Source organism: Manacus candei, unplaced genomic scaffold (assembly GCF_025592945.1).
Source record: "Manacus candei isolate 608988 ecotype Guabito, Panama unplaced genomic scaffold, ASM2559294v1 h1tg000062l, whole genome shotgun sequence".
NCBI lineage: Eukaryota > Metazoa > Chordata > Aves > Passeriformes > Pipridae > Manacus > Manacus candei.
In genome coordinates this window covers 489584-502481 of record NW_026138110.1, presented here as the reverse complement: position 1 = coordinate 502481, position 12898 = coordinate 489584, and the positions used below count along the sequence as shown (strand labels likewise).

The following is a 12898-nucleotide window of genomic DNA, read 5'->3' as shown; positions in this document are numbered from 1 at the left end:
TTTTAAATCAAAGGAAATTATTTTTATGCCATAGGGGAGAACGGTTCCTATCACAAGTATTATCAAATACCATTTAGTGTCAACATAATATTCCCTGATTAACTAACCAAACTGCTTTATATTCTTCAAAGCCTGTAAAATGCTGGGTAAGATCAGGAAATTTGCAGTGTGTAATTAATTACTGCAAATCCTGTTGACATTGGCATAATCTAGACATATCCTAAGGAAGAGTCACTTCAGCTGCAGCCTTAATTCCTGCAATCCACAAGTCAGCTGCCATGCCTGGCCCAAAGTAAAATAATCATCAAAACCTGCTGAAGTTCCATGAATTTTCATCTCTTTCACTTCCGTGAACTTAATTACATTTCTAGAAAGATCCATTGAAAAAACTATTTCAGCCTTTTTTTTGCTTTGTTTTGCACATTTATTGCTCAGTACTGTGATTGGAAGGTTCAGTAGAGCCTTTTTTTTTTTGTTTGGATCAAAGTCTTTCCAGACAATATATATATATATGTATCTTTACACCCAGCTCTGCATGCTGCTTTGGATTGCCCTTGTTAAAATTAGATGTGACCAAAATATAAGTAATATTTTTTTCCTAATTATTGTTAGAGGAAAAAAATTACATCTTTCAAAACCATTTTATTATACTTGACTGTTGCTTCTTAGTGCATGTCAAAAGTGGCTCGGTACATTGTTTTCAGTATTGCTGTTCTTCCCATACCATGGTATTAATAAAAGCTAAATCTTAAAAAATGGATTTAAAGAATCAGATACCTTGAAACTTACTGCTAAGTGGCTTAATTTGAATTCATATTTTGTATAGATAAAAGCCAGAAGTCTTGTAAAGGTGTAGTACTGTGCTAAGCTTAAGAAGTACCATGTACTGATTGGTGGAGTAAAACTACAGGTAGTATAGTGTGAAACCTTGCACTTCCAGGTTGTAGTACCAAAATCGAAGGGCTGATCACACTGCCAATTATTTTTGTTGAGAATAACACCAAAAAAGCTAAAGGGGCACCAGTCTTTTTCTGGCATCAGAAAGATCATATTTATTCAGCTATGGAATCAGAAGCCAGTAGGACAAAATAGATTCCTGGAGAGCTATGAATAATGAAATAATCAAATATTATTTATGGCAGCAATAATTAATTAGAGATACAGAACTACAGGGTGCAATTGCTTAATACTGTTGCATGTCACGAAATGGCTATTTAGGACTTTCTTCAGACCCGTATTAATTCTTTATTCTTCTTACATGTGATTAGCTGCTACTTAAGGGCTCTCTGTTCTGCTAAGTGTCACTGAAGTCATCTGTACCTTATATAGACCCTGGTGGAGTGGCTCTGCAGGGCCGTGGGGAGGAGCTGCCAGCCAGCTCCCGGAGCTATTGTTAGTGCTCCTGCCAGTTCACAAGTTCATCTTTCTGTGATTCTTTATTTCCATATCTATATCTGTCCATAGATATCTATATCTGCCTATAGATGTTCTATACAGAGAGATATAGATAGGGTGCCTCCCGCCAGTTCTAAGGCCTGTCTGTTTCTATTTTCTGCATACCTACAGATAAACAACAAAACCAACGTGGTAACCAGCCCCAAGGAAAATATTCCTACCCCGGCGCTGGTATACCTGGAATTTTCCTTCTCATGCTATCTTGAAGTTTTTGACTGTCTTCCGTTTGTTATTCCTTCTTTTTTTGTCTCTTTTTTTTTTTTTTAATTTCCCCCCTGCTTTTTCATGCATTTACTCTGTTTGCTTTCTAAAAACAGGTTTTGGAAAACCTTTTTTGTTTGAATTACGCTGTCTTATTTTTTGTGAGGAAGTCCATTAGAGCGTGTTTACTGACAGACAATGTTAAATGGAAGCTGAATGCGGTAGAGTCGTGGTGTTTGTAGCTGAATTTTTTTGCATGCCGTGCCAGAAAGCGAGTAGAATGCGCTTGATGTTGCTCTTAGCTCTTTGCCTGATGACTGTTTCCACCTTTTGATGTTAACCTTTTTCACCCCAAAAAATTCTGGAAAAAAAGCAGCTCTGTTATTTTCTCTGCTGTCTTAGCATAAGTACTGATATCCAGGAGAGCTAACAGGATTATTGCTAGGCTGCCATAAAACAGACCTTATTCAGATTTTCATTCCGTATTTCCCACAACTCTGCAGGACTTTGCAAGTCTTCTCTGGGATCAAGAGGCATCTAGAGCTAAACAGTTTTGCTTGTTTCTCTTCCATTTAAATCAGCAGGAGGCATTACTCATTAATAAGCTCTGTTAGGGCCATATTTCTAATCAAAGTGATGTTCATGAATGTTTATTGCAGTCTTGCTTTTATTAGTAGCCCTTTTTCTCAGGCATCTCTGTGTCACAGGGCTCACAAATGGAAATGTGGTGTATTATTTCCCATATGCATATATAACCTTGAAAGTGGGGGTGATTCACACCCATGTGGAGAGATGTTTCCTCTGGAATTTTTTGGAGCAGCTGGCACTGACTCATACACTAAGTAATTCCCAAGGACCAGCTAGCAGGTTTTGTCCAGGAGTCGATGGCACTCTGTTCCTAGACGGAGCTGTGCCCAATAGCCCGTGCTGAAAGTGTGCTGGCTGTCTGCCATTTCAAAGATTATTCAATCTTTTTTCAAGGCAAAAGGATTTGGGGAAATTACACTTTAAAATGACACGAAGGTCTCTCTCGCTTGCTTTTATGCTGCTCTGCCAAGGCAGCAATTGGTGGTAATTTACTCCTTCCAAAACACGGGAGTGTTTAACCGTAGTTAACTTATTCTTAATCCTTATCACTTCCTCTGTATTTTGATTTGATCCCTTAATACTAATACAAGCAAACATGATTAAAGGAAAGGGGTGATTTGTGGCCGCCCTGCCCAGCCTGGCTCAGGCAGGAGAGCGCAGGAAGCATTTTGCCTACCCTGGTGCAGAAGAGCCTCTGCAGGTCTCCAGAGCTTCAAAGCCCTGCACGCATCAGTCCTGAATAAGGTCTCTGCATGCTGCTGCATTAGGTGAGATGGCCTTTTTTGCTGGCTTGCTGTTGAGGAAATCTGTGTTAGAGACATCCAGTTTCACCCTCTGGCGACAGTTAATGTTTGTTTTAACTCTTGTCAGTGTTCAGCATTTGTGAGCTGGCTCTTCTTGCACTCCCTCACACCGATGAAAATGTATTTACCAATGGGAACTCTTTCTCTCTTTATTTTGTTCTCGCTCAGGAGCCCCAAACTACAGTAATCCACAACCCTGATGGAAATAAGGTATTCAGAAAGTGTCAACTCCATCTTGCTTTTCCACACCACACATTCCATCCACCACTATTCCACAGCTAAACAGGGCCGTTCCAGGAATTTCCGAAGGAAAAAAAAAAATCTCATTCCTGCGTTTGTTGCACGTGGTGTCTCTCGAGCCTGTTTCCCTCCGTGTCCGTGTGCTGGGTGCTGAGCTCCTGGAGCTCTCGGGGCAGTCGGTAGCAGTTGGCAGAGCCCAGTGCCCTGCTGTGCTCAGGGCGTGCTGAGATGGTCCTGACGAGTTGGACGTGCCGTTGTCACCTCAGACAAAGATGTCACTGCAGTTTATCCCACCTGCTGTTTCTCAGCATGCTCACACACCGTGTGTGTCCTGACGTGTCTTTTTGCACAGGACTTCGGTTCTCTTCCATAACATCACTGAGCAGTTTCAAAACAATTCTCACATTTCAAGTGCCAAAGAGGTCTTTTGATTTTCACAGTGTTTCCTTCATGCTCCTTTCTTTTTTCTTGTGTATTGTGATGTTTGCATCTGGCAGCTGATCCCTAAAACCGTGTTTTGTTTTGTTTTTTTCATGCATGGACTTGAAAAGGGCCAGGAAATGCCATCATTTACATATAACACATGTTCCTAGGTTTCCTGGAAAGAATTTACTCTTCAACAAGAATTTCCCTGTTTGCAGTGTTGACTTAAAGAATTGCCATCTCATTTATCTAGTCTTAACTCCCTGTGGTTATTTCATAAGAGAAGGATTGGATCTGAGTGACAGAATAACGCATGCAGACATTCCTCAAGCATGGAAGTGCTGATGGTGTGCATTGTGCTCGTGTATCCCATTCCTTTATGTCCCCTGCATCTGTCCCACACAGAACTTCTGGGTTCGTGTCACTACTTTTTCAACTCCCCAAGTTTAAACTCGTAGGCAACGAGCAGCCTGTGTTTGAACACCGGGCTGATCTTTCTAACTGAAGTCCACTAAAGCCCAGGAAACCCAGATAAAATATTGGCATGACTACATCTACTTGATTTTATTATGTAATCTTAGCAATTAAGATACTCAATGTCCCGAAAGGTCACAGCAAACAAACGAAACCACTCAATGCGGAGAGTTCCTCCCAAATTTGTCTGAAAGGCTGATCCTTGTAGTATGGCAACTGGAGTGGATGCTTCAGTATTAGAGGCTACATGTGCCCTGTGAGCTTTGCATGGTGTTCACAACTTGTATTTGTGTGGGGTTTTTGTTCACTCATAAGTACTTTATCTAATATTTTAAGTGACGGAGCATGATACATCCGTGTAGAGTGAAATGTCTTAACACAGCCAGGGCAGGGACAGCATGGTGACTCCTTCAGTTTTGTTTGTGTGTGAATTAATTCCTGTAGTTTTGTTTATGAATGCACATATGTTTTGGTTTTTTTAAGGTCTGAGTAATGCATTAGCCTTTTGAACATTCCTTTGGCTCAGCCTTGTGAGGACACAGTAAATGAAGGGCACTGACAAATTTACCTTTTATTGCTTAATTATAAAATCCTTTAAAGGGTTAAATACAATACCAGTCTTATCTACTTTCTCTGATAAAAAAACAGATCAGTTAATCCTTTTTGTTATTGAGCTGTGAACTTAAAAAAATATAATTCGTATTCTACTTCTTAAGAAAGTATACAGATTAAAAGAAAAAAAAATCAAGCTTAAAAACTTTCCAGCTCTCTAAAGCTGTTAGATTTGACAGTGTCCTGTTGAATTTGTCCATAATATTTCGTGTTTCTGGTAATTCATGAAAGACTGAGATACGATATCCTTGCCTTTTTAACAGTGTGATGGCTTAAGAATAAACTGTCTGGTAGATGAGTCATTCCTCTACATGTCTGGTTGAAGAACACTGCTATAGAGAAGCCTTAGTTTGTCAAAGTTGTTATCAGATATTTACCCATTCTCCATCTTCTTCTTCTTCTTCAAAAAAATTATAACAACAGCAGTATAAAGATGAGAGAATCTGATCCAATATGCCTTAAATCACTATGAGGCTTCATTTTAATGTCCATTGCATAAGTCACATGAGCAGAAAATCGGTTGTAAATTGTAGCAGGCAGCACTCTGCATATTTAGAAGGTGGAATTGGAATGGAATGACTTATTTTGCACAGTTGGTTTATCACTAAGCTTAAAATGGCAAGCTCTCCTACTTGGCTGAGGTAATTCATGTGACATTTCAGATGGACTTTGTACAGCTGGATGTTAAAGGAAAAAAAAGTTTCCTCTACATTCCTGTGAAGTAAAAGCATCAGAGGGCAGGAAATGTGTTTCTGTTCCCTACTGTAGAGAATGGCAATGTGTGCCATCCCTTTCAGGTGGAAATGTCTTAATCAGTGTGTGCCCATTTGTTTGTGAATGACATCCCACCCTGCTTCAAGGCTTTGCATGATTCCTGTAACTAATCCTGTCCTTTTCCAAGGCATGCAAATAAGGCTTGGCTTGTTTGATACATTCTACTCATATTTACTTCTCAACAGGAATCAACAGAGAGTTCCAACACAACCATCGAAGATGAGGATGTGAAAGGTAGGATTTTAAGCTTGGAACATTTGGAGAAGCAGTAACATGAGTTTTGTAAATGTATTTCAGTAGGTCATCAACCACAGAAACCCCTAATGAATCCTTTGAGAGAATACTGTTTTTCCTTCTTTAAAAGAAAGTCCTTTTGATATGTTTCAGACTTCGACTTTTCAGTTCCCAAAACACCGTTTTCCATTATGTTTAGGTTAAGAATATAAAGTTACTGCTTTTTAACTAAGATACTAGTTCCAGTAATAATAGCACTAGAGTAAAAATGTGCAAGTCAGTGCTTTGTAACTCTCAGTTTATGTTTAACATGCATTTGTGTTTTGGGTTTTGCTTTCTTTTTTTTTTCTTTATGTCACCATTTTCATTTTTATTCTGTTCAGATGCCAGTGTATTTTTGTGGTTTTCTTTTGTTCTGTCCATACACTTATTTTAATCTTCTTCCATTCTTTAAAAAACTAAAATAATTTTTTTATATCAACTTAGTTTTGTAACTTCACAGTTAATATTTTTGTTTCCATTTTTTCCTCCCTTTAGATATTATGCTGTGATGTTACTCGTGCCTACTTTAATAACATTATGTTTTAAAACAAAAGGGTTTGGAAAAGAAAATATTAGGTTTGTGTACCTCTGATTCACAGTAAAGACTGGGTTTTGGCCTCAAGGAGCAATGTGATACGTACAGGTGAGAATGGGAACAGGAGAATGGATGCAACCTAGTGATGGTGGTTCAAGTTAATGTGAAATGAGAGAACAATTACAGGGAACTACAGCTGATGCCTAGGAAAATGCAGTGTAATTTACCTTTATTCATTGCACTTTGTATTTCTCCCTTCAAACCACTATGTAGAGTTTTAGCAACCAAGCTCATTAAATGAATAATTTAATTGTCGGGCCTCTACGTGCTGATATAAGGTGGTGTTATTACAGTAGGGTTTTTAGACAATCCTGTCTGAAGCTCAGCGCACAGAGTTGTATCTCAGGGATGCAGTTATAAAAAAGCCAGCAATGAACATAATTTGCCTGATTCTGCAGTATCACAGCCAAGAGCAGCTTGCATGGCCACGATATACGGTGTTCCCAGCCCAGCAGGAGGAGCTGGCAGTAATCACAGGTGTGAGGAACAAGACACTGGTGGTGTCTTTCCCTGTGCACTCACTGTACAGGGATTTCATTTTCCGTTGGTTTAAAGGGCAAATATCATCTCCCTGTTATTAATTGTTTGGAAGCTTGCTTGTTTTTCACTTTTTAGTATTCCTCTCACACTTCCCGTCTTTCCACTGGAGGCTGCTGTTCAGATTGTTTTATTATAAATTAAAGCTAACAGTGCCCCCAGGGTCTAATTTGTAGAATGATTCAGGGAATAGGCAGTCCTGCAACCCTGACAGCTATTATAAGCTCAAGCTGCATGCTTTAGCAAGACACTTAGGAAAGATTATTTCCTCCCCACACACCAAACTTGATTTCTGGATGTAGATTTTCTAGGAGTACATTGAGAAAGCTGTGCTCTTGGCAGGAGCAGCCACTGGAGATAAAATACTGATAGGGACAAGTGGATTTCAGAGGTAGGAGAGAGAAGTCTCCCGGATTACTGACTGTCCATGTCCTCTCATGTGTGCTCAAGGTGATGTCTGTACCCCATTTGAGACCTTGAAGGAATGTTTTCCACCTTAGGTGATAAAGACCCTCAAAAATCATTTTGCTTCTCTTTGCAGCATGGAGAACAACATGGGAAGAGGGTGCCCTTCCCACGAAGGAGAGGGGGACTGGGGCTGCCCCTCTATGAGTGAAGAGCAGTATTAACCTGTGTTATAGAGCTGCAATATGATCCACAGCTCGCAGGGAATGACTCTGCAAAGGCATGGGATCTGTGCCCTGTGTTCCTCCTCCTGTTATCCAAACACTGTCCGTAGGCTGCACAAACAGGTACAGGGTTCCTCCCTGTGTACAGGCCCCCAGCCCACACACCCTGAGAACACTCAGCTCTGCAGCAAGTGCTTTTCTTCCTCTTCTTTATTGGTTGGACTCTTTAAAGCAGTGTGGATTGTAGGGCTGTGTGGGATATGTCATCCCCAGCACGGCTGTGGGGCGTGTGCCCTGTGGGAGTGTGTGCACACACGGGTCTGTGCAGAGTACGAGATGATTCACTAAGAAAGGGAGCAATTAAAACTGTCTTTTATCAGCTGTCACCAATGTGGCTCTAGGAACAGATTCTGAACTCCTATCTGTCAAGGAATGCATGCAGCATTCTCCTCTCATGTCAGGATCTCACCCTATTTTCACTTTTAAAAGCAGGTATTTAACTTAGAGACAGTAAAGTCAGGCTCGCTTTGCATTTTTTTATTTGCTGAAAATCTTAGTATCTGTAACTTTGCCTTGCTTATGTATACATTTACATCTTTTAGGACTGGAACATATTTCTTTTGCTAGAAACAGTGCTCAGCAAACAACAGTGAGCTTTAATAATTCAAGGAATAAGCTAATTCCGTCATTTGAGTCTGAAATGACTTGAAGCTGCGGTTCAGGTTCCTTGCTAACACAAATTCCTGACATTAACCATTGATCATTGGCTTGTCTGCATGACAGTGATTCCTCCTAAATATGACAGGAGTGGACAGAAAGAACATGCTGAGAATTGGACCATAGGCAATGCCTCCTTCTGGAATTGCTTGTGGGATTTCTCCTTGCTGTAGTAATGAGACTGGAACTATTGAGCAGCATCTCTGTGGTATGAGATTGATTTTTTTTTTTTTTTTTTTTGAGAAATGCTGTAGAATACCACTGTTATTTTTGCCCAGCAGTGCCCACAGGCTTTCAGAAAGGTGAGTTGCTAAATTTATCGTGGACAGCAGATCTGGATTTCTCATGGTATCTTTTTGCCCCTGGAAATGAATTAATGAAAACATGAGTAAGAAAGATGATTTCCAATTGGAAAATTTGTGGAGTTGTGGAGATTAGGTAAACTGTTGCTAATTTTGCTACTCGATACATCTATAAGGTACATTGTTTCAAAATGTTTCATATAGCCGAATTTCATTTTATCCCTGCTGGTTCTGTTTTACTTAACAGTAGAAAGAAACCAATTTAAACTATTTATTTTTGAACATACATTCCTGAAAAAACCATTCCAATTGCTAAGAAAAGCTCTTTCAAAGCCCTGTATATCTCAGTCCTGGATACAGGGGTAAATCTGCGCTGGCATCTGAACAGAGTCACTCGTACCCACGACCTTTACAACTGTTCTTTGGCACCCACACTGCCCCCTGAAAGTACATCATTAACATTGTTTGTGTGCTCAAAGATATTCGAAGTTCTTGTTGCTTGTAATTAAATTATCGTTATTTTTCTTTTGGCCTTCTTTTTTTTCTTCCTTCACATGTACTTGACCCTCACACAGCTCTCACAAAGGAGGGGGACATGGAGAGGTTGAGTTCCACCCACCACTCCTCCTCTTCCATTGCTTCTTCATCCCACTGGTCACCACCCTTGCCGTGCCCCAGCGGCCGCTCCTGCTGCCAGTGCCTGCTGCGGAGTCTGATCACACTCTACCTCTTCATCTTTGTTTGTTCATATGTTGTGTTTCTTTCCATCAATTCAGCGGGCAAGTCCATGAGAAATGCAAACTCAGAGAGTCAATCGCTCGAGTCTGAGCTCTCCCACTCCACTCCTTCCTCTGTGCTATGTAAGTTGAGAGACTCGGCTGTTCAGATGGTCTCCTTTGCCTCTCTTCCTCCTCCCTCCCCACCATCTGAGAGCAGCAGATCACTGCTGTGATCTGTCTCATCTAGGAATGACCTGTTCTTAGGGTGTACAAAAGAATGGAGTGTATTTCTTTAGATATCTATTTTTTGGCGAGGTGTTAATTGTGAAAATATTATCAGGATAAATAGGTCTGTCTTTCCGCAAGCTGTATCTTGCAGAGCTGATCTTTCCAGTGGTTTTCAGCTTAGAGAGAGATTTGACTCTCCCCTCTGGCTTGGATCCTGGATAGGTTCTCAGGAGTAATTACCTACCTGTGGTGTTTATTATATCATCAAGTTGCTTTCTTGAGCATCCCCGGTGGTAAAGCATCGTTCAAGCTGCTGTGACAGCTGTTAGCGTGGAGCGTTGGTAGCACGCTGAGAGGTGTCACGCTCTGCTCAGGGGGAGATCTGGGATGATTAGTGACCAACTAACTGGGGAGGAAATCTCTGGTGTGGGCAGGCTTTGTCTGAGCAGTGAAAATAGGAGAGGCAAAAGGCATTGTGTTAGTAGCTGGTAGGACATAAAAGACCCGAGTAGATCATTTCTTGTTTATAAATTAACTCCGAAATTCTTTAGAGGAGGAGGGACCTTGTGGGTTGAAACATGAGCTGTGTGCCATTGGCCTGAACCTTATTTTAAATCTGAGTGGAATTTTGGGTGGGTGCAGCTGGTGCAGGTGAGGGGATGGGCTGCTTCCAGTCACAACACTTGCCAGGTAATACTGGAAGAGAGTTTCATTACAGGGGAGGAGCTGGATAGTCTCTATCAATATATGGATGACCATATATAAATTGGAGCTCCTAATACCAACAGTGCAAACTGCTCAGAGCCTTAAAAAAGAGAGGAATTAATAGGAGAGACAAGGACCTGTGTAACACTGAGAGCTGATGCAGCCATAAGGCATTTATTCCATCCACAGGAATATCCCCAGAATATCTCTTATATGCCCAGCATTTTCAGGCCTGGATGCTGGCAGCATCACATTTCCCGCTTCACTGGGTAGGTAATAGTGCAAGGATGGCTTTTAATATTTAAAGATAGATGTTCATTAGTAATTTCATTACCAAATTTAGGAACAGTGGCGCTATTTTTTTAAAAGGTAATGCAATTTTCCTGAGCAAAATAGGCGAATGCTGCATTTCTTAGAATTATTGTTTGGGGATTATTGTTACTATTAACACATCTCAGTGCTTTTTAAACCTTATTTAAAAGGAAAGGGATGCAGAATTGAGGGTTGTTATTGATTTTCACACTAGTGGACAACAAGATTTCTCTAAATGGGCAGAGTGATTATGCAGGAGCTGAGTTGAAATAAAAATTTCCACAGCAGCAAACCCTGTTAATGTCTCGGTTATGGAGACTTCAGACATCATTTCTGGAGACAGCAGCCAGATTCCGCTATTAAAGTGACCTGTTGGGAAATAGTGTAGTATCTTGTAGGTGCAGTGACTGTGATACAGCTTTGATCTGACACTGTGGGTGATTTGTCACTAAAAAATAAACATTTGCCAACGTTCGCTATGCTGTATAAATATTAGTGTCATTTTTAGTATAATCATATAGGGAGTATCTTTAGATGTAATTGATTTCACATAAAAATATACTATGTGGGGCATGTGACAAGTGACTTAACATCAATTTATGATGAAGGTTTAAATAGAAGGTACATTCATTTGGTTGGATCTGTTTTGTCAGTACAGGGTAGAAAAGTGCTGGGATAATTTTTCAGATATTTACCTAAATAGCTAATGAATTATTTTTTTTTCACTAGGGCAGTGGGAGGCTTACTGGCTTTCAGAAAGGTGAAAGCCAGCCAATAACCTAAATAAAATTCTGCAGATCATCCATCCATATCATAATGTGATGAATCAGAATGAGTCTTTGGAATCAGCAGGCTCTAGGAAAAAGATGTTACATGTAAGATGACAACTCAGATGTCTTAGCCCATATGAAAGTTTAAGGTTAAGTGGTGAGGTGAGAGGGAAGCTCTGGTTTTTTATACACTACATCTTCATCAACTTCTTAAATGAGAAGGCCCCTGGAGCACACCCTGTCATCTGAGACTCTGCGTGGTTTTTGTGGAGATCTGACACCCAAGCAGTTGTTTATTCATGCGGCAACTTCTTTAATTTTCTTCACGGGAATTATTTACTTGGAATATTTGGGGTATAAGCAGTAAGAGAAATTATCAGCAGAGAATTTTCTGATATTGCTGCGATGAGAATCATTTGGAAGAACACTGTGTGATGTTTAGCAGTCTGTGCTGTAAAGTGGAATGAGATCTGGTACATCCCCACAGCCAGAGCTCGTTATACAACACAGGATAAAATTTCTAGTCTCTTCCTCTTCCCTTGCAGACTTTGGTTATTTTCAGAGTGTAGAAATAACATCAGGGCCTGTATGCTTTCCATGTAACTGCTGTTTGTTGGCTGATGTTCAGATGAGAAGGGAAGCTGGGATCTCCCATGCTGTGCCGTTCCATCCGAGCAGCCCCGTGTCACCTCGCCACGGACTGTCCTGTTTTGAAACAACAGCACCATGGGTAGGATTTGTGTCCCCAGATTTAGCCACCCTCCCCAGTGTAGATATCTGTATTTGAGCTAGTTGTCTAGACTCCCTTTAGTCAATGCAAATAGGTCAGATGAGTCACACTTGTCTTAAATATCTATTTTGGGATATGATGAATTGTGCCCTGAAAGTGCTTATTGCTCTCCATTGAGAGAACAAGCTCACTTGTCCGTACTTATACACGTCCAAAATGTTGTGAGATTAATCCAAGCTGAGGTGTACCAAGATGTGGAGCTGAGATTACCGAGCTGAAAAGTTTTAAGGGTTTTTGCCTTGAGAAACAACATGCGAGCAAGGCAGAAGCAAAATCATTTTAATCATCTTGGAGTGCCTGTGCAAAGCTGGAACCAGGCTACCTTGTCCTTCTGGAAAGGTGCTTTACTGCTTCACCATGGCACTACAGTTATTACACAGGCAGTCATCTAGAGGACTGATGGCAGTAGGAAGATGCTCTGGTATCTGAATGAAGCTTAAGGTGGCTTAAATTATTATTTTCAGAAGTACATTGCTGATCTCAGTTCTGAAAAAAAAAAAAAGATGGGTGATATGGTGGTCAGTGAGTTACCAGGGGTTCTTTTTTTATGTTTCACAAAAAGGGAAGTTTCTGGTACACGTATTTCTGAAGGCTTCATTTTCACATATCTGCAGCTCGTTTTTATCCTGTACCTTCTCTCTGCAACTAAAGTATTGTTTCTGTGTGGTTTTTGTAGATTGAGTTTACAAACTAGGGCTACAGGAAGAGAAGAAAAGCCCCAGAGTTCCCTCCTGGAACAGTTTTTGCA

At 40.5% G+C, this 12898-nt stretch overlaps 1 protein-coding gene across 19 annotated transcripts in view; it reads left to right on the top strand.

The window, feature by feature from the left end:
- CAMK2D (calcium/calmodulin dependent protein kinase II delta) overlaps positions 1-12898 on the top strand; it is a 115893-nt gene that overhangs the window by 90707 nt on the left and 12288 nt on the right. For 9 of the 19 annotated variants that reach the window (XM_051804911.1, XM_051804913.1, XM_051804916.1 and 6 more), the window contains 3 exons: positions 1567-1626; positions 3216-3257; positions 5756-5804. In XM_051804911.1, the coding sequence (XP_051660871.1) occupies positions 1567-1626; positions 3216-3257; positions 5756-5804 (151 nt within the window). The remainder of the gene's footprint in view (positions 1-1566; positions 1627-3215; positions 3258-5755; positions 5805-12898) is intronic. The other 10 variants (XM_051804925.1, XM_051804922.1, XM_051804920.1 and 7 more) reach the window with 2 other exon arrangements.